This window comes from Argopecten irradians, chromosome 8 (genome assembly GCF_041381155.1).
Source record: "Argopecten irradians isolate NY chromosome 8, Ai_NY, whole genome shotgun sequence".
Lineage (NCBI taxonomy): Eukaryota > Metazoa > Mollusca > Bivalvia > Pectinida > Pectinidae > Argopecten > Argopecten irradians.
This window is the reverse complement of record NC_091141.1, coordinates 3,739,776-3,762,115: the sequence shown is the minus strand read 5'-3', so window position 1 is coordinate 3,762,115 and position 22,340 is coordinate 3,739,776. Positions and strand designations below refer to the sequence as shown.

The window sequence follows — 22,340 nt, the reverse complement described above, 5'->3', positions numbered from 1 at the left end:
AAGGACGGTTTGGGGTGACAGAACTACATTACATGTAAATATATCTAAGTGTCCTGATTAGTTGCCAACACTTTGGTTTTACTGTACATGTACATATTTGGTGTTAATGTGTCACTTTCCACCATTGGATAATTTGTCACTTTCCACCATTGGATAATGTGTCACTTTCGACTATTGGATAATGTGTCACTTTCGACCATTGGATAATGTGTCGCTTTCGACCATTGGATAATGTGTCACTTTCGACCATTGGATAATGTGTCACTTTCCACCATTGGATAATTTGTCACTTTCCACCATTGGATAATGTGTCACTTTCCACCATTGGATAATGTGTCACTTTCCACCATTGGATAATGTGTCACTTTCCACCATTGGATAATGTGTCACTTTCCACCATTGGATAATGTGTCACTTTCCGCCATTGGATAATGTGTCACTTTCCACCATTGGATAATGTGTCACTTTCCGCCATTGGATAATGTGAGAAAACCATACAACTCGGTACTTAGTAGTTTGTTAAACACAAACTCGAAAATCAAAAGATTTATGATGTTTTAATGTGTTGTAGAAAATGAAATTAAGAGATATTGCAATTTTCTGTGTTCCCTCGACCTTTTCCCTTTCCCTTTGCTTCATCTTCCCGGGAACTGTTCATTCCTTCTCCGCTCGACTTCGTCTTCCCGAGACCTGTCCATTCCTTCTTCCTCGGCTTCGTCTCACATTGTCGCCTTGTAGCACTAACGCTCTGTCGGGTTATTGCATTGACAGGGTCGCCGAGGTCACAAATGTGACAACACGAAGATTAAAGTAAGATGACAATGCGACAAAAGAAGGGCAACAATGCGACATAATACCTCTCTCCCGTTGACAGGTGATTTTGTCGCATTGGTGCTTGATTTTGTAGCATTGTCGCATTCGCGCCTTCGACACATTTGAAAAATATTTTGTTTTGCATCATGTACTTGCTCGGAGAATGTAAAGACTACCAAACACGCTATTTTTGACCTTTGGTTGACCTATGGTTGACCTACGGTTGACCTATGGTTGACCTCGACAGACAACTTATGTGTTATAGTGAAGTTATTTATAATCACATTCAACTTTCTGTCAGCCGTGTTGCTATCGAATTATAATTTGGCGACCAAGTTTGCAATATCTAGAAAAATATTGAAAAAAAATAACATCATTATGTCACTAAAGCAACTTGATTGCTTCTGGAAATACTTTCATGTGTAGACCTACAACTCCAATGACAGTGACCTCATTCTTGAGAATACACTTCGTTTTAGAAATTTATGATAATCTCCCTTTCTCTGTCTACCATCTCCTTTTTCGTTAAATCTCCAAACTCGAGAGTTCCTACCATGAACTCCAACTTACATTCTAAATCTATATTAGTATACTAGAACCCAGGGGTTGGACTGCCCGAGTGCCGACTGTGTTGACTCGATGTTTGCTAGTCGGAGACATTCAGTAATAAAAGAGTTGTACATTGCAGTACTCAGCTATAAAGGTATTCATGAAAGTTAGTTGATTTCTATGTTGTTCTGATCAATTTTATTCAATAGTACATAATTTTCATTAAACATTAAGAACAAAACAACAAAATCAACGAAATGCTTGAACACAATATAAATCACACACAGAAACCCTTTTGTTTTGGTGAACGGGTCCCTATACGTCAACCCCTTAGAATACTGAGCAGTTTTAAAAGTTAAATATACATATGAAAATAATATTCTGTTAACATATCTCATAGTAATATCAATATATGTGTTCTTTCCGGAAAGAACACCCACAATCTGTATATACATCATAAATTTATTTACAGTATAATTAACAATGTATCAAATCATCTTTCCACGTGATATTTTGGCCCATTAGCGTAGCTATATAGTAACTTATTTCTTAGTATGCTTTATCTATCTGCCGAATCTCATAAATCGTTTTTCTGCTTCACTGTCATCAGAATTGTCCGAACGTCCAAATCGCATAAAGCGTTTATCTTGTGTTTCTCCAGAGCGTCCAAATCGCATAAATCGCTTATCTTCTAATTGACCTGAACGCCCAAAACGCATGAAACGCTTGTCTTCATTTTGTCCGGATCTACCAAAACGCATAAACCGTTTATCTTGGTTGTTGTCGCGACCGAATCTCATAAACCGTTTGTTTTCTTCCATATCACTGCCTGTTTCATCTGATCTCTTTCCGAACCTCATGAATCGCTTTTCCGCGTCAGCTCCGTCACGCCCGAATCTCATAAACTTCTTATCAAAATTACTACGACCGAATCTCATAAACCGTTTTTCCTGCTCGACATCATCACTTTCAGGGTCTGATTTCTTTCCGAATCGCATGAAGCGCTTCTGTTCGGCACCATCACGGCCAAATCTCATGAAGCGTTTGTCAGCCTGAGAGTCACGTCCAAACCTCATGAACCTTTTGTCAGCTCCAATGTTGTCGTCTGCCCTTTTTCCAAATCTCATGAAGCGTTTATCTGCATTCATTTCATCGTCAGAGCGTTTGCCGAATCTCATAAAACGTTTATCTGCTTCCATTTCGTCGTCAGAGCGTTTGCCGAATCTCATAAAACGTTTATCTGCTTCCATTTCATCATCAGAGCGTTTGCCGAATCTCATAAAACGTTTATCTGCTTCCATTTCGTCGTCAGAGCGTTTACCGAATCTCATAAAACGTTTATCTGCTTCCATTTCATCATCGGAGCGTTTGCCGAATCTCATAAAACGTTTATCTGCTTCCATTTCGTCGTCAGAGCGTTTGCCGAATCTCATAAAACGTTTATCTGCTTCCATTTCGTCGTCAGAGCGTTTGCCGAATCTCATAAAACGTTTATCTGCTTCCATTTCGTCGTCAGAGCGTTTGCCGAATCTCATAAAACGTTTATCTGCTTCCATTTCATCATCAGTGCGTTTGCCGAATCTCATAAAGCGTTTATCTGCTTCCATTTCATCGTCTGACTTTTTACCAAATCGCATAAAGCGTTTTTCATCACCGCTTTTTCCAAATCTCATAAATCGACCGAAACGCATAAAACGCTTCTTCATTTCTTCATCACCACCTTCATCCTCGGGTGTTCTCCCGAATCGCATGAAGCGCTTTTCCTTATTTCCATTTGTGTCGTCTGCGTCGCGTTTCTTTTTGTCGGTATCGGCTTTGCCTGGGTCCTCAGATTGTTTGCTTGCCTGTTCGATTTCATCAACATTTTTTACTGGTTGTATAGGTTCAGCGGAACGTCTTCGCCTTAGTTTTATTCCTGTGGCTCGCTCCAGACTCTCGACCTTGTTCAGGGCATTCTTGAGAAGCTCACCTACTCCTTCACCTCCGTCTTTTCTGCCAAATCTGAGGAAACGCTTATCCTCAAACTGAACTGGATTTCTTCCAAATCTGAAGAAAGCATCTCCGGCGAGGGCACGACCAAAGCGTAGAAATGTTCTTTTGTCTTTGGATTCCTCATCTCCTCCTGAAAGAACAATGATAAACAAACATTAACAATGTTAATTTCGTTAAGAATTTTAGTATTTTATTTCATCATTGATATACTTATATCTTGTGTTTCTGCATCTGTTTAAACAGTTCTTATACAAGGTTTCATTATAATCTACTGACCGCTATACCTGTTGGATCAGCATTGATGGATCAACGGTTTTGATGAATCAATCCAGCAGGATTTAGTTGATAATATTTTTTTTTTAAATATACTCCACCGCCGACAGAGCATAAATGATATCCATTACTTGAACAATAATTGGTGTTTTATAATCTAATTAACACAAAAAATGATATAAGATAATGGATTGTTAAGAGTTGTCAGAACTAGTTCGTAATTTTGAAAGGACGTTGTTTTAATAATAACATTTGTACATGGTATTATAGGGTTTAGTGACCAAGTGTTAATTAATAACTTTTAACGAACACTGGTTCAATTATTAGACTCTATGGCTAAAATCTTTCATATAAAACCTTATACCAAAAGAAACAAATCATTTAATTACGTCATAAAAGATAAACCTTGAACTGTCTTATTTCATTATGAATTCTAATCCTTGTGAAGTAAAATCCTCATGAATCAGCAATAGTATCCAATTGATTAATCTACGACAGTGTCCCGCAGCGGTGTGTCTGTGGGCTGTCTAGATTATCGGCTTACCCCACAGTGGACAACAGTGGGAGTATTCGCTTCGTCCTTAGCACATGTCCATACATCATACTCGTGAATATATTCAAAAGGACCTTGATTGATTTATATAGCGTTTGCGGCATTGTCAGAAAGAATGGATCCTATCACAAACAATTTACAAAATGGCCATCGTGAAGTCCACTGGGATTTTAGACACACGAGAAATAAATTGCCATTTGCCATACTGTTCCTAGAGAAAAAGAGAAATTTACATTGTCCTTGTGAGCTGAAGACTAGTAAGGGAACCCCGAGCGCCAATGTCAGGTTTTACTATCTGATGGGAGGCCGCCGCAGTGTATTCTGGGAATGTGAGGGTGGCCCAGAGGTCTGACGAACAGTCGCAGCCAATCAAGACTGATCCTGTCCTTGCGTGGCTAAGGGTCGTATAGACGTCAAAGGTAGTTATCTACAGCCATCTATGTCCATCTTCTACACAGCGGATATCGATAATCATATCAACAGATCGTTTACTATTGTCAAAAGGATTCAACAAAATATATTTTCATAGACTCCCAGAATGAACCGAGGATCGTAAATCATAACGTAAGTGGTCAGAGGCTGTAATAGGGTCATTCGCCGTAATGGGTCCGTAAACCAAGACCCAATCCGTACACTGATATTCTGAGACACGCACGTAAATATGTTTGTGGCATTCCGTATACATATGGTCGATAAATTACGTCAAAGAAAAATGAGTATAGACATATATGTTCAAGAGATATGGTTCAAAAAATCAAACCATGCTAAGTTCTCTAAATGCAAACCGTAGCAGTAAAGGACATGTAAGGGTAATGTCTTCATGGAAAGGTTATATCACAATGCTTATGGCAAACTGATAAAATCGCAAAACTTCAATTAGCAAAATATAATTGTTTTATCGTTTGGGAAAAACCCGAAATTAGCGGTAACTGTGACTTTTAATTGATTAAAAACTTCAGTGGACAGTATACGAATGTGTCATTTATGAAAAGTTAATACATATTTAAAAAATCATTTTCTGACAGAAAGTTCGTAAATAAAAGACAACATGTTTAATAATAATAATAATATTCCCTACAGGTAACTAAAAATAAAATATTTAACCAAAGCACATATGCGATTACAATACTAACTTACTATCGCTAAGTGGCACACTTTGTGTGTAACTAAAATAGATAAGTAAAAGCTCTTAGTCTTATGTGCGATCGGAGCCATTTTCTAAATGGCAAATAAATGAAATAATAAAAAATTCGGTCTGAGATAGTCCAAATCACATCAGGCACGCAACATTACTGTTTGAATCAAAGTTCTGAGTCGCGACATCCGGACTATGATCCTATCATACTACACATCATGTCAATCTGAACTGTCATGGAGGCCCAACAAACAGGGCCATTCTCCAGATAGCCGTTAGTTAGCCGGAATTATCCTATGGGAAACGTTAATGTTAATACAGAAACTATTTTACGATGCTTACTATGATTTTTATCATGTTACGCAATGTTTAGGGAGCAAGCCTTTTTGGAATTATGGCATTGTTACTTAATTTTACATTGATCATTTTATGATCTAACAGAGGTCAAGTGGTTAATATGTCTGATATTCGACTGCATTTTTATGTATTGGTCAAAGTAGCATGGTACACAACCTACCATATCAACCGCCTACGATAACTATCATCAAAACTGATCACAACAACAATTTCGTCTTTTTTTGTCAACCGCGATTTCGGTTTATTTATTACGTTATCTATAAGAACCCTGCAGAACAAAAATATAGAAATAAAAGGAATCAAATAAAAAAAAAAACCAAACAAACAAAAAAACAAACGTAGTTTCGATGAAAGCCATGGAAATGATAGTAGTCTAATACAAATATTGTAATCTTAAACACATTTTTTTAATGAAAGAATAAATTAGGCTAAAGGATACGGATTCATCGTTAAATTATTATAGAGTGGCATTCGTAAATCGGTTAAATATATTTTTTATTGATAATATAAATTCGTTTTAAGGTTATAGACATTACAGTTGTAGATCTCACACCGGTCTGATAAAAATACGAATTATGTAAAATGATATACTACTTACTTTCGAAATGCAGTTTTATTTAGGCTCTCTGTGTGTTTTGAAAGAGTTCATGATGGTTTATATTTTCAATATTGTCGTTATTTTGCTCAGCTTCCACAGATGAAAAAAAACCCATTATAAATATAAAAACAATAATGTCTTTTTCCAGGATTTAAGACTTACTTGTCGGTAAATAAATTCCACTTTCTCCGTTTGGTATCACTGGTACATCTATTATTAACATCCTTATCGATATTCAGTGTAGATCGAGACAAAACAGAGGTGAGATGCATAGCTAAAATTGTTAAATTACTTTTTATCATGAATTCAAACCTTCGGAAATGCAAAAGTATCAATCACCGAAAAATGAAAATACTATAGCTAAAGAAAATGTCATTTTTAACATTTTCGAAGACATGCGCGTGAGCAATACATTACGTTGCCTGACACGCTATATGTATAATAGTGATTTCATATAAAAAGAGTCAGTTCCCGTTTTGATAGATAAAAGTTACCATTCGTCGGCTCCACAGCACCTTTAAAAAACCCATTCATATTTCATTATTATCTTTCCACTTGCGTCATGGAAATCGCATATTGAAACGTATGGTTTTGGATTATAGTGTTATTTTGACGTAGGGATCAAAAGATCAAACGTCACAGACATTCAAACATTATGTTTACTTTTCACGAAACATGAGACTGCACACGTACAGATCCTTTAAGGTGAAGATTTAATCTTGTTGCTCTTGTCAACAGTACAATACGCGGATCTAACCAATATGGCGGCCGCCAGGGGCGTAATTTTTTAGGGACCATTTTTCCTGAATTCCTATGTCCTAAAGATGTCATATGCAAAGTTTCACGCTTTCTTCAAATTTTGAACGATTTTGCTGAAAATCGAACTCAGGCGCTCCACTTTATTAAACGATAACAATATCATCCTTGTTGTTATGTTAAAGGTACCGGTAAAACCCAACATCAGTTTGAAATTCCGAAAACTAATCACAAAAATGATCAGTGTGCTCTAAACCAGGCCCATTATTAACTCTTTCTGATTGGCAAAATGATACTTAAAATGAAGATAATTGTCGTTAAAACTATGTCAACTAGAACATTTCCGCGGTCGTACGTTTCTTCACCATCCTGTGGTTGAAAATCAGGTTTAAGGTGGCCACTCTGTATTTAACATAATTATAGACATGTTACTGGATATGCCGTGGCATGAGGGGCCTATTAGAAGAACCAATACACAATATCGTCGGCTATGGCCGAATTATAATAAAATGCCTAATATCAATATGGCGCATGCTTTCGGAGATAACGCACGGCCTGTTTGTTTATCTTGCCTTCAATCCTGTCAGTCACTGGATTGGGAAACCGCTGGCCTACTGAGGTGTTACGGTCTGTCACAGTTGACATGTTTGCCAGTTCTAATCCAGATGGGTAGTTGATACCGAATCAAGTGATATCGTGGTTATAAAAAACATGAAAATGGGAAGTTAAAACTTACTTTACATGGGACAAGGAATTATTAAGATTGTAAAACATATAGCCTAGTATAAATTCTGAAAGTTTAATGTAAGACAATATGTTTATTGACAATATGTATACTTTTATAGCCCGTTACCATGGCAATCAGACGATAGCAAGATGGACACTATTGCAATCGATGTGGTGAATGACATCGGACACTGGCTAGTCGGCGACATGGACAATGATGTTTATTAATCAAAGAAAGATTTCTTCCAGAGACGAAACTCGGGGAAATCCCCTTTCTAAAATATCCAATACTGGCCAAAACACCCAACCGGTAAGTGGTACCGCCACAACACACAACTACAACGTTGCTAACTTTAAGACTATGTATTTAAAATATAGGTATGAATGTCTAAAACGAATGTAAAAACAAAGGAAATTTCAAAAGTATTTCCAAATCAAATGCGGTAAAATTTCAAATCTTTTTATCATTGATACCTATTATGTAGAATATATTCAATGACAATACAGCTACACTTCGATATACCAACTAATGTTAGCGGTAGACTTTAGATACCCATTGTTGATATGGTACTCTGTGTTGGATTGCGTAAACAGTCTAAGGTTATACGTCTATACATTGCTCAGTTTCTTGCCCCCGCCTTCTCAGCTATAGCCATACTACCATAAAACACACCATATATTGACGCAGATTCTAAAGTTGGCTTAAACATGGAATTGAAATGTCTTTTTGTCTATGATGTATGGTGCTATCGGTATTAAAAGGGCCTGGGGTCAGCCGCCAAATAACATTTACAAAAATAAAGTTTGCAATTTCAAAAAGTAATTATATTGTTCTTTTGTAGTGATCATTTGTTAGAGTTTCTGTCCAGTGGCTGTTGATGTTACGACTACTTTATGACCCGGCTTGTGTGTAAACAGAGGTTTTATCTGTTTAAAGACAATATGAGACTGTCTAATAGGGTGTAGAACAGATAACAATGTGTAGGATGCTCATGATATCACCAAACATCTGCTACAAGGATCACAGACAAACTGGTGTGTCTGCGCTATGGTTAACACATAATATAACGCAGTAACTAGTCAGATGTTACTACAGTCACAGAGTTAAGATTGTATATGAATGCAATCACTGCCAGGGATCGAACTACACACCACTAGATTACATTATTAAAAACAGGGTTACACTACAATGTAATTGACTTTGGAATTATTTAACTGTTATTTTAACGGGGTTGATAAGTAAGTATGTAGTTATTTTTATGGGATCGCATTTCCGATAAGTTTTTGGCTAGCTTAATCTGAAAAAAAATCTTAATTGGGTTCTCATTAATTATTTTTTAGTATTTTAGTTAGTTTTTCTCGAAAAAATAAATATTTTTCAGATATGAAATATAACGCAAGGAGTACGAAGGCAGCACATAGGAGTAAAATCAACGACATTTTATCTATATTTGAAAACAATCACTATTTTCACTTTTCGCCTATAATTTGACAATTCAGTAGAATATTTTTGTACATAAATATCTTTTCTAAACACCAGACTATTTGTAACGCCTAATGGACAAAAGGGTAGTTACCTAGGATTCCGGTACAGGCCACCTGGTTGTCAAGACACCATTCTGTGAGGTCATCACCAAGGGCACCACCATATACCCAGTTCGACAGGACAGCCGCTAGCAAACCGACATAGCTAAGCGTCCTCATCACTTGTCCTCGCTGTTCTCTGCAGAAAGAAAGAACAGAATGTACTGAATGTTAATAGTATATTAATTACAGTCGGATACTGTATAGTTGTGTGTATTCGCGGATGATTCTGTTGCGTGTTCAAGTTAATTCAATAAACTTACATAACCGCTAATAAAATGAAGCGAACGAAACAAATGGTAGCAAGTGTGACTTACTTCTGTTTGAAATTAACAATGGATGAACATAGCTTTTTGACTGCTAATTAGTGTAAAGAGGAAATTGACAAAAAAACAACTCATCATCCTACAAACAACTATACAGCAACAAAAAAGATGTCATAATGTTAGAAATATATTACTCCAGAATAATCAAAATAAGAATGGACTAAACAAATATTAAAGATCTAGGTCCGGTTGTTTAAAGCATGGTTAGTTTAATCACATGATTAGTTAATTTTTCATTTTTCATTTAATTCAACATTTATGATGATGTATTCACTCAACTCAGCAAGTAAGTAAGGAATGAAGTTAATAAGATTCTTATAAAATTTGGTAAAATTCGTGTAACAAACAATCATTTTATCTTGATTTGAAAATTGTTTTTAAACTGGTATTAGCCTAATCACCTTTTGAACAACTGGGCTCTGGTGCTAATGATGGCGGGAGATTAAAATGAGGTCTCTGAAACATTGAAACATTTTCCCCAAATTTAATTTTTAATCTCGTGGCCGTGTTTTATTGAACTCATTCTCAGTTCTAATATGATATAATGTGATTTCTGTATTATATGCAGTCATGAAGTTATATTCTAACCTGCTTTGATTTATGTCAATGGTTTGAAAGAAAATCAGTTTCTGATATAACAAAAAAAAGTTTTTATATTTAGCATGCAAATGACACTTTGCAGTGACAACTTTTAATTTACCAGTCATTTTTACTACATTGTTCAAAATTTGTGTTCCTGCATGTTGAGTGCACACGCTACATTTGGCAGAAGAATGCGCTTAAGCAGAAAATATTTAGCAGAAGAATGCTCTCAAAGCTACAAAAAGGCGTCCAAATTTAAACGATATAACGACATGGAGCAGTTGCATCCTATTCAACCGTTGATCTATTACAATAGGCAATTTTATTGAATACTATATAGTATATGACGTGCGGTAGAAATTACACTCCTACAAAGTGTGACAGTCCATATCGCTTCTTCTAATGTCACGAAATCAACACTTCATGATAAGGTATTAAAGTACATTACCATCGGTGAATTATGTCGACGTCAAAAACAATGTTTCTTCTATATCTGTGCGCTTGAAACTAAATTGATTTTATTTGTCATATTTCATATAGTAATCTTTCTGTATTAGATTCCATTTGCGAATGAAGATATTTTACTTTATACGAGAAGTTGAACTATACATTTTGATTAAGGATTAAATACGAATGAAATATATGATATTCTGTCAAAACGCTTTATTCTTCTGATTTAACGCTTTGTGAATTAGTGACACAACTAATTAAGATGGCCATCAATAAAGAAACCAAATAGTTATCCATTTGGATTTCTCCATTTGCTTGAATCAACAATTTCGCAAAATCCACTTTCTCTAATGCATTTGTTTTTGTCCCACGAAGCCTTGGTATGCCCATCTCATTTATAACTGTTGAATGATATGATATGACAGTGCCTATGAGTTTCTCTGTTTTTTCAGCAGCTATATTGAATAAAATGTCCCCATTACACTGAGATGAGGGTCTCGTAGCTGACAGCAGGATTGGACTCTGCTCGTTTGACCCCGACATACTCTTCTGTAAAAATCGATTTCAAATTACCCTTTATAATTACAGGTACGCGGAGTTGTATGCAAATTTCAGTATCGAGAGCAATTGTGTCCTGTGAGATATGTAAACGTAATCCGGAATTCAGTAACTACAATCATTCTCACCTAAATACAGAATAGGCGGTATTACACACTCGTCTCCGCTAGATACAAATGTAGCTCGAGTCGGCGGTATCATATCATTCTGTTTGTGGAATAGTTATCAATATAAGTTTTCCGTACCTAAGTACATTGATAAACACTTCATTAACTATGACATAAAACGGGTGCTCGTTATTTATTCATTAATTTTTACTCCCCGACGTCGATCTTGACATGTTTTCTTACAAGACTGCTTCATTTTGGCTCTTTCATGAACAAAATTGTTAATATAGATATACCCTATTATAATTTTACTAATCCAAACTCGGAAGAGCCATTTTATCAAAATCAATTTAGCACGGACACCTTACATGATTTCAGTACGAGATTGTTGACGTTTAGACGTCCTTTTATGCAGATAATGACAGAACAAATTATGTTCTTGTGAAATATACGTATGCAATTATCGCTCATTTTGAATGAATTTAAACTTGATTCAATCCAGCTTTTAGTATTTCTTTGTGACATTGATAACAACAATGTGTTATTTAGATTTCTGTCACAAAGTTATTTAATAATTTCCTTGTTAGAGCCTTGACGTAATTGCCGCTCTCAAATCTCTTACACTTTTGCTAAAATAGCGAATAGTCGTTACCATGGTAACTGACATCTGTCGTCAATTTCGAAACTTCACTAATCTAAATGCGTTCATTCCTTCTAACAACATGTGAGTGGTTGTCTAAAGTGATCATTTGTCTTTTATCAATAAATGAATGAGTTTTTCATATAAATATAATACTCACAAGAACCTTTCAGACTCGATACCACCATTGATTACCTACATAGAAGATTCTGGGGGAAATGAATAAAATTGAAAATGTACTTCAAAATTGAAATCTGACGTGACTGCCTATCCTTGAAATAGTTTTACGTAACTTTAAGCAATGTCGTTTAAACATAAGTTGTAAACAATTTGTTTTTCGTTTTATCTAATAATTGACTTTTGTGCATTACAGAGGCGCTTGTCAACTGAGATGGGCTCCGCGTTAACACAAAGTTCATAGCTTAAGGCATTAAAGAAAGCAGGTTTTTATTTTTCACGAGAGGACAATTTGAGCGCAGAGTATGTGGGTACACATGTTTAAGTAATACGTTTGAAGTAATGATTTAAAATAAACGAAATAAAATCGTTTTGATAAAAATATGTTATGATAATTTTTTTAGTTTAGTTTATTTGATAATGATATCTCTGATCATTAAAGGTGATCTCATGCAGGATAGATACATCATGCACGTGTGGAGTCGACGGACCTAATACCGATTTTGTAGTGCTATCTTTCTGGATCGACCATGAATTGTGCAGAAAGGAAGGTTTACTTGCTCTAATCGTAACAAATGTTAGTAATATACATGTAGAAACAATGTATAAATTATATAAAATCCCATGACTACGTTATTTTTCTGGACGTATGTCTGTTATAATTGAATATTGCTTGATTATTCCTTAGTTATATATTGGTTAGATTACACAGAAAGTTGCTTTTTATAACAACATGCCGAAGAAATAAAACGGTGTTTCCATGGTCAAACTAAGAAAAGCTCGGATTTGTTTTTTTATTACAAAACTAGCTAACAAATACAAGATAAACAATGTTCATAGCTAATATAACATTTCTGTATGAAAAGCTTACGTTGCTATAATTAAATTATATTATTTTGAAGTGTGAATTAGCGACAGACTATCTTACGTAATGGTGTCCTTATGCAATAGCATTTCCGGTATTGATGTCATTTAAACTCGTAGGAGTTAGGCGTAGATTTTGTCGCCATGATCCATTGAAGCCATTTATAAGAAATATCAACCCCTGGACATCACACTGTCGTTGTTGACCCTTTGACTCCTGGACTGACATTCCCAACCCCACTGGACCAATGTAATTGGGCTAATCGGATACCCGGCATATGATAATCACACGCCGTCCATAATTGGTAACGTAGAAATACAAATGGCTGCTAATCGATGTCTTCTACAGCTTCTCTAATTACTCTATTGTGATGGTCGAGCTGGAGTCCACTCCGTCAGAACTTCTGTGCTAGTGATATAAAGCTACACATGTTCAATTTCAAACGTAATAAATGCCCAAGTATATTGGTAGTACCGTGAATCTTTACTAGGTTAGAAATTCACCACCAATAAATAAGCGACTAAGTTAATAGTCTGCCGTTGTTTTATGTGCTTCGAAAACACGAAACCTGCCTGAGAATTTCCACATCAGCAAAAACCATGGCGCTTATACCCTCCTATAGACTTGACTCCAAAACTTACAATACAAACCATCCGATAAAAACACTTAAGAATCTCTTTTATCTATTGAACTACACGCAGACTACATTGACATATTATGTCTGAGATATTTTCCCTAATAAAACATCCGATTTGTTTGTTCTATTTCCCCCTTGGGTGCTATGCAAAACGTTTCCAGATTTGTAACCAGATTCTGCATAACAGTACCGACAAACAACACAATTGCATTTAATTGTCTTAGCTCCATCTAACCTTCTGAAGGACATTTAAAGGTCACCATCCCGTAACTCCAATTTACACTTTGGTTCCCGGTTCACAGTAAACTGTAATGGTTCCCGTGGGAGTCAATCCGTTATGGCCGGTAATTTCTGGCCCTTCGTTATAGAGACAAGAACGCATTTACACGAGAAAAAAACCCACCGTGTTTTAAAGAGGTTCTGTTTCTCCTAAAATAAATCGGAAACAATTGATATATTTAAAGGTTAGGATGGTTGATAAGTTGATGGATTGTTTCGAAGCTTCAGTGAATGGCGACAATGGTTTTATTAATCTAATTTAAAGGTCCTATGCTTTCATTCACCTTTCTAAGATTGCGATACACAAGGTATAGCTGTTGTATCACTTGGCCATGGGAACGAAATATCAATTAGTGAACAATGTATTCATGTTTCACTCGTCATATATGCTTCTTTATTTGTGATACATCTAAACCTGCTGACCTTATAGGACTTCTCTATAGAGGACGCTTGTCTATAAAGGTCGTTACTTTGCTATGTTGTTTTGGGACCTGTATCGACAGGTGTGCTTGTATATTGATGTTTAAGGACTAGGGTGAATTAGTGTTTAGTTCTGGAGATATAGTCCAAAAATCTGGGTGTATTATAAATGCTGATCACAGTACACTGAGGGGTTTATCCATTACATAAAATATATATTCAAATTATTTTTTAAAGTACAATTTTTATTTCAGGTAATCTTTTCAAAATCCCAAATTTATTGAGGGACTATTTTGTTTATGGAATCATTACACTGTTTTTTCAGCCAATCAGAAGCGACGTAAAAAAAACCCACCTCAACGACATGTATGTCCTTTATGGATTGATAAACCAATACAAATACTCGTTACAAGAAACATTTAATTGTTTGTACAATAATGCAAAGTACAGTACACTTGTCAACTATATGTAGACCTATCAGCCATTGATGTACATATGGCACCCATGATTTACAATGCTACGTTTTATCTGGCACTACCGTGTTGATAACGTAAATCTCAATACTTAGCCATTCCATGATAATGAAAGGAATAGTCAAAATACATATTTTTCATAAAGTAAAACTATAAACCCAGATTTTATTTTCATTTAAAATCTTTCCCAAGCTTTTAATATACTAATATAAAGACATTCTGAAAGAAATGGTAAAAACATGGATACTGTCATACATTTCAGAAAGGGTCGGCTTTATGAGGAATTCTTGAATCTATCCAAAATCACCACCGCACAATCGCTCGTTACGTGAATTTTCATTGGCTTAAAAATTTACTTTATCAGCCCATAAAGGAAAAATGGCGTCGCCGTTTGTAACACCGCCTCTGATTAGCTGAGATGACGGCGTAGTGATTTCATAGACAAAAGTGTCCCGAAATAAATTTTGAATATTGAAGATATCATCTTCAGTTAATTGAATTATAAGGATTAATTTGAATAATTTTTTTTATTCTATGGAGATATTACACACAAATCTGAGTGTACTATCATCATAAACCGTTTCGCAGTTTATTTAGAGTACACTCAGATTTTTGTGTTATTGTTATATCTCCATATCATGAAAAATCTATTCAAGTTAATCCTTAAATATTCGTTAGTTGATATCAAATCAGTTTTCATTAGAGAGGAAGAAGGGTTAATAGACATGTACGTGAATGCCTTTTGGTTAAAATGCACGTGAACCTATTTACCAATGTGCGAGTTCAGGTCAGGAAATCTTAAACAATGATGTATGCCATGATTTGAATTCTAAGAAAAAAAAGACATTAATGAAAAGTGTTCACTGACATGTTGTTACAATTCAACATGGCAGACACAATGCCTGGTGCACTTTTAACATCAACTTGTGAATATTGTTTCCGTTCACAAATTGAAGTTCTTAACCAAGTCATCTTTCTACATATCAATTTCTACTGTTAGTTCAACAATAAATAAAAAATCACATGTTTTCCAGGATTTAGTTTTTGTAATAGTGTGATTAACATCAATAATTGGACAGAATTTATTTAAAATTTGTTTATTGTGTATAATTTTATCTTCAAATTGCTTTTAATTGGGGTGTAACGTAATCCTTCCGTTGCTACTATCAAGAGTTAGTATACACTTAATGTCCAGACTGGATTACCGTAGATCAACAGTGGGCCTGGAATCTGATTTACGGTTCACTAACACACTGTATAGAACGTTAATGACACACTGTTATAGAAAATGGATCTTTATATTTGCCTGCATAAAATGATGAAGTTATACAATAAACCTTATATCATTCGTACTTCACTGCCCTCTAAAGGATCTCTCTGTCTTCCACTTTAACTGAAAAATTGATTTTCCGGGTTACAATCACCCTTTCCTCTCTTAGAGATGTCGACAGGAGGAATAAAATTTATTTTTTCATCTTTTTGAAATTGCTACTTTATCATATCGAGGAAATTAGCTCGTCAAACACTCAGGCTTTGTTCTGGCAATTGAACTGCTGTTATAGTGGAGTTCTTTATCGGTAGGACACAAGAGAATTGTCATATAATGTGTAACTCTGTTTAACTGGCTATAAATATGTCCCATGTATAGACAGGGATCATATCGACGTCAGAAAAATTGCTTATATGTTTAGATGAAAGTTAGCGCTGATTGAAAGCAAAATGATACTTTCCCAAAATATCTTTTCAATGGATCAGTCTCACAGTCTGTTATTGGGCGTTAGACCGGATTCTTCGTATTGCTATTGGCATTATTATTGGTGTGTTAGGGATTGTTTTGTTATAAACAATTTTGAATAATTGGTGTATTGTATTATGTTTTACAAAATATCCATATGTTCCGAAAACTATTCGCAGAAAAAAAAAATAATAATCCAATTTTAGTTATCAAAGATAAACCATTTATTGAAACTTAAAATAAATCTACACTTTTTCAAATAACACTATAAATTACTGTAAAATACTTATTATTCAGTTTTTATGGTTACCATGTAAGATATTGACGAAATACTTTTGTTTATTTAGTTTTTATGGTAACCATGTAAGATATTGACGAAATACTTTGTTTTATTTAGTTTTTATGGTAACCATGTAAGATATTGACGAAATAACTTGGTTTATTTAGTTTTTATGGTAACCATGTAAGATATTGACGAAATAACTTGGTTTATTTAGTTTTTATGGTTACCATGTAAAATAATGACGAATTACCTTGGTATATTTAGTTTTTTATGTTAACCATTTAAGATATTGATGAAATACCCTGATTTATTTCGTTATTATGTTTACCATGTAAGATATTGACGAAATACCTTGATTTATTTAGTTGTATGGTTATTATGTATAGTATCTAGCTATAAATTGATTTATTATATTTTTATGACCACCATATCTGAGTATAAATGTCAATTGTGCCTATATGACTACCATGTAGTTGATTTAGTTACCATGCAAGACATTGACTGGGGACCATGATTTGTTTAGATGGTTACCATAGGTTACTTTGATGATGTACACTGATATACATTAATTGCATACTTCGTTTTTATTTTGTTTTGTTTGTGGTAAATACAGTGATTATAAAGTTTACGGAACGGAGACGACATGTACACAACTAGGCCTACCACAGTTGGTCATGGTAAAAAAAATCGGTCTAATTTCAGCCATGAATAATTCGAAGTCTCGATGTTTCGAAGTTTTTCTGATGGTCCTTTGAACTTCGATACATCGAGGTTTGACTGTATAAGGTACATGTAATATTGTTACTAAGGATATTGTTTAAACATCGTCTAACAATAATTTTGATGGAATGAAAGTAATGTGGTAAGTTTGGGACTCATGACGATTCTAAAACATGACTTTTTTTGTAAAAGCATGAAGTTCCTTTTTTGAATTCCATCAACAGCAAAATAGTCTCCATTAAAATAATTTCAGTAATGTTTTGAATATAAGCACCCAACCCTAAATCACGCTTCAGTAATACTTCAAATATAAGCACCCACCCCTAAATCACGCTTCAGTAATACTTCAAATATAAGCACCCACCCCTAAATCACGCTTCAGTAATACTTCAAATATAAGCACCCACCCCTAAATCACGCTTCAGTAATACTTCAAATATAAGCACCCACCCCTAAATCACGCTTCAGTAATACTTCAAATATAAGCACCCATCCCTAAATCACGCTTCAGTAATAATTTAAATATAAGCACCCACCCCTAAATCACGCTTCAGTAATAATTTAAATATAAGCACCCATCCCTAAATCACGCTTCAGTAATACTTCAAATATAAGCACCCATCCCTAAATCACGCTTCAGTAATAATTTAAATATAAGCACCCACCCCTAAATCACGCTTCAGTAATACTTCAAATATAAGCACCCATCCCTAAATCACGCTTCAGTAATACTTCAAATATAAGCACCCATCCCTAAATCACGCTTCAGTAATAATTTAAATATAAGCACCCACCCCTAAATCACGCTTCAGTAATACTTCAAATATAAGCACCCACCCCTAAATCACGCTTCAGTAATACTTCAAATATAAGCACCCATCCCTAAATCACGCTTCAGTAATAATTTAAATATAAGCACCCACCCCTAAATCACGCTTCAGTAATAATTCAAATATAAGCACCCACCCCTAAATCACGCTTCAGTAATACTTCAAATATAAGCACCCACCCCTAAATCACGCTTCAGTAATACTTCAAATATAAGCACCCATCCCTAAATCACGCTTCAGTAATAATTTAAATATAAGCACCCACCCCTAAATCACGCTTCAGTAATACTTCAAATATAAGCACCCATCCCTAAATCACGCTTCAGTAATAATTTAGATATAATTAAATATAAGCACCCACCCCTAAATCACGCTTCAGTAATACTTCAAATATAAGCACCCACCCCTAAATCACGCTTCAGTAATACTTCAAATATAAGCACCCACCCCTAAATCACGCTTCAGTAATAATTTAAATATAAGCACCCACCCCTAAATCACGCTTCAGTAATAATTTAAACATAAGCACTCACCAAACATTTTGTAAACAATACCTCTTCACGTATACCTGACCTCAAAGCCTTCTAGAATAACGACTTAAAATTAATTTGATTACCATATAAGGTCATGATACCCTCGTCTACGGCTTTCGTCCTACATGTACACTGATGTATAATAAATTCATATCTAGCATTACGAAATTAATTTATCTACAGTCAGTGTACGGAATATCGAGCAATACTTCACCAAGATCTCCTGGGAACCTGTCCAGGGGAGATTATATAAGGACAAAGTGCTTCTCCTAATCACAGCGTGAGGTGTGTCGTATTTATGGATCCATGGCGCGTGCACAGCACGCTGTACAGGTAGGCGCCTTAATGAACTAACAGTAGTTGGGATATATTAGGCGCGGTGATGTATTTATAACATCGGCTAATACAACCTTGCCAGATTAAGCTCTGATTTGACCATATTGGTCCAATTATTTGTCTGGTAGCCTAGCGAAACCTTTCTATTTGGACCATACCGGGGTTACAATGCTCGTATCGGTGATGAAGTCCAACTACAGACAAATAGAAGGTGGAAATTATGAAAAAAAATCGTTTTAAATAAGGAAAAACATCTTTAGGCAAACATATGCTTCAATTTAGTACCATATAACAATCATTATAATACGATATAGACAAAGTTTGCTATCTCAAACTGACCGTTTGAAAAAAAACCTATTTATGGCCAAGGTATTCACCGGATAGTTTTATCTAACTGCGGAAACACAAGTATATAATCTATATGATACTCGATGAATTAGAGGTTTTTGTGAATGATGATATTCAAAACCAAGGAATGTACGAAATGCAAATTAATGTCATGTCATCTCTAATGTATGGTCTCTTAGCAATATGGTCTTTGAAGCTTTTAATATTCGACTAGAAAAGTCCTGTTTAAAATACTTTTCCGTTTCAAGAATCCATTTTTCAAAACATTTCTGCTAGCGGTAGCATACTAGGAGCCGTTGTGATGACCACTTTTGATGAAATATCAGTAATACATCAAATATTAGTCCGACCTTTGGTCTGAATTATAGCCCTGCTCTCCTAAACCGTGTACACTAATTACAGGATACGACACCAGACACTCTCTTTCTATCAAGGTCTTAAAAGAGCGGAAACATTGACATGGGACGGAACATATTCAGATCATTGGTGTTTACGCTGGTTGCACCAGTATTTGGGAGATATTGATGTGTTCAGGGGTGTGGCGATAATGTTTAAACATTTCCCCCGTGGCTGTCTATCACATTCCGACCCCAATCTTAACTAACTTACGGTATGTCAAACACGGCTAGTCCAGATCATTTATTTCATTTTCGAGATTTACCAGTTACCGCGGATGAACAACATACAAACACGTAAATTAACAATTAATCGATCGATATATTCCTTAGGTATTTCTATAAAGATATACGATGTTGAACAGTGAAAAACGTATCATAATTCACATCGCATTGAAATTTCTTTGAATTTACTTGTCAGTGCCTTACTTTTTCGTCAGATCCTTAAGAGATACCCAGATGTTATTAAGGTTATTTAAACCATTAGATATGAATGAAATAGTTTCCCTACAGACGGCCAGGTTGGTATCAGAAGCAGAATGGTTGAAAAAAAGTAGTTAGGAAATACAGAGAATTTTTGAAAAATTCTTTAACTATTTGCAATAAAAATGTTTTATATTTTGTTCTTGAATTACATAAAATTTCAACAAAATGTTCCACGGCGTTACTTAGAATGAATGATCATATGGTCCTACAAATAAACATTTAAAACAAAATTTCACCAACCTTTTCCTTTGTAGCCCTTTGTCGATGCTCAACTGTATAAGTGAACTTTTCAAGTGAAAACTGTCTCCAAAATTTGTACGATCCCGAGTTGTAATCTTAGTGAAGTGTAGATATTGATGTGTTTAAATAGAACGAAGTCACGTGACGTGGTGACGCTCATCCTATTGGATGCCTGCCACCTCCCACATTTCAGTTGATGCGCGATCGATGGAGCGTTCAACAAATGGTTACGCACGCAAGTTCTACGTAACTAAAGGAGTCGGGCACCCCCTGAGTCCGGGAGAGTTTACACTAAATTACTGGCCTTCCAATGTTGTGTATTTAGTTACCGGTGTTCATTTGTTTTCGACAATTGTAAAAGATGACTGAGTATTGACTTCATCTTGATGATGCGCATTCTCACGCGAGCCCGACAGAATTGACCCTCGCTACGGCTGCCAAGACTGATCAGATATTGGTGGACATTTGGTCATTTCCAATCTAGCGGGCACGATCCCTCGATTGATGTTGTCTCCCTTCCGACCTCGTGTCCCCTAGGGTGCTTGTCTGTATGTTCACGATGTATTTCTTATTGTTCCTTGTAGATATGGATATAATAAAAGTACAAATTAACGCAGCAAAAACAAATCATACTAATATATAACGCGAGAGTTATGCTACATCTGAAAGTCTGCAAGCACTTTATGTCGGAGTAAATGATATGCTTTAATGCTGTAAGGTGAGGACAATGGATAGACGGCATTTTTCTGATATCTACATCTATTTCTACGAAAATGTTTTGTTACCTAATAAATGTACATGGGACAGTCTCTATGGAAACAGAGAAAGTACATATGCAATGAATGTGCGTTTACACAACCAATAAAAGGAGTATACAATGATGCATTTGAAAGCGTCTTTATGACTACTGTATTGTATGCAGACTTGTTCACATCCAATCATTAGCTAGTTGACGTAAATTTTATGGATATCAAGTATGATATTCTGGAAAAAAAATGCAGAAAAATTAAACTTGTCTGCCAATAGATAGATAAATAAATACATATTTTTGTGGTGTATTCTCAAAAGTGCATTAATCATTTTCGGTGAATGAAGATAAATGTCCACAATGTAAACGTTATGAAGATTTCGATGAAAACCTGAACAAAAACGACATTGCACCAATAAAATTATACATCCGAGCCGATTGATACAATAAAGTAAACAAATTTTATGATAAATTGTTCAATGTGGTAACTATAAGCGATTGTATGAATCTATATTTAGAACAACAAATTAACCTATTGAAATAAAGCAATGAGGAAAGTAATTTATTCTCAAGTAGTGGTCATTAGAAGCAAAATGATTTTCAAATTCTTGAATTACTGATTGTATGCACCTTGTTATTATTTTCACATTTTTATCCATTTATTTATTTATATCAATATAATCTATTTTACACTATTTTAAGTTATAAAAGAGAAGCTTTGGATTTAAGATAGAAAATGCATTCAAAGAATGTCTAGACAAATATTGAGCCTGTCAAAAAGGGAAAAAAATAAAGCCAAATGTTTAATTTATCTTATTTGATATTCCATTCGCATC

At 35.1% G+C, this 22,340-nt stretch overlaps 1 protein-coding gene across 2 annotated transcripts; it reads right to left on the bottom strand.

Moving 5' to 3' along the window:
• Positions 1 to 1,533: 1,533 nt before the first annotated feature.
• Positions 1,534 to 20,913, bottom strand: LOC138329120 (FMRF-amide neuropeptides-like). Of its 2 annotated transcripts, XM_069275874.1 has the most exons (4): positions 20,757 to 20,849; positions 10,064 to 10,118; positions 9,330 to 9,475; positions 1,534 to 3,484 (listed from the first exon to the last, which is right to left on the bottom strand). In XM_069275874.1, exons 3-4 carry the CDS (start codon positions 9,454 to 9,456, stop codon positions 1,926 to 1,928), a joined length of 1,686 nt encoding a protein of 561 aa, XP_069131975.1. In that variant the 5' UTR covers positions 9,457 to 9,475; positions 10,064 to 10,118; positions 20,757 to 20,849; the 3' UTR covers positions 1,534 to 1,925. The 2 variants fall into 2 exon arrangements, with proteins under 2 accessions (XP_069131975.1, XP_069131974.1); XM_069275873.1 differs by lacking the exon at positions 10,064 to 10,118 and having other exon boundaries at positions 20,757 to 20,913.
• Positions 20,914 to 22,340: the final 1,427 nt, after the last annotated feature.

What these genes read in the sequence shown, in the direction of transcription:
- LOC138329120 (XM_069275873.1), bottom strand. Translation starts at nt 9,456, where the DNA reads ATGAGGACGCTTAGCTATGTCGGTTTGCTAGCGGCTGTCCTGTCGAAC. An exon ending in GGCCTGTACCGGAATCCTAG is followed by an intron (nt 3,485 to 9,329) that starts GTAACTACCCTT and finishes TTGTTCTTTCAG; the next exon opens with GAGGAGATGAGGAATCCAAA.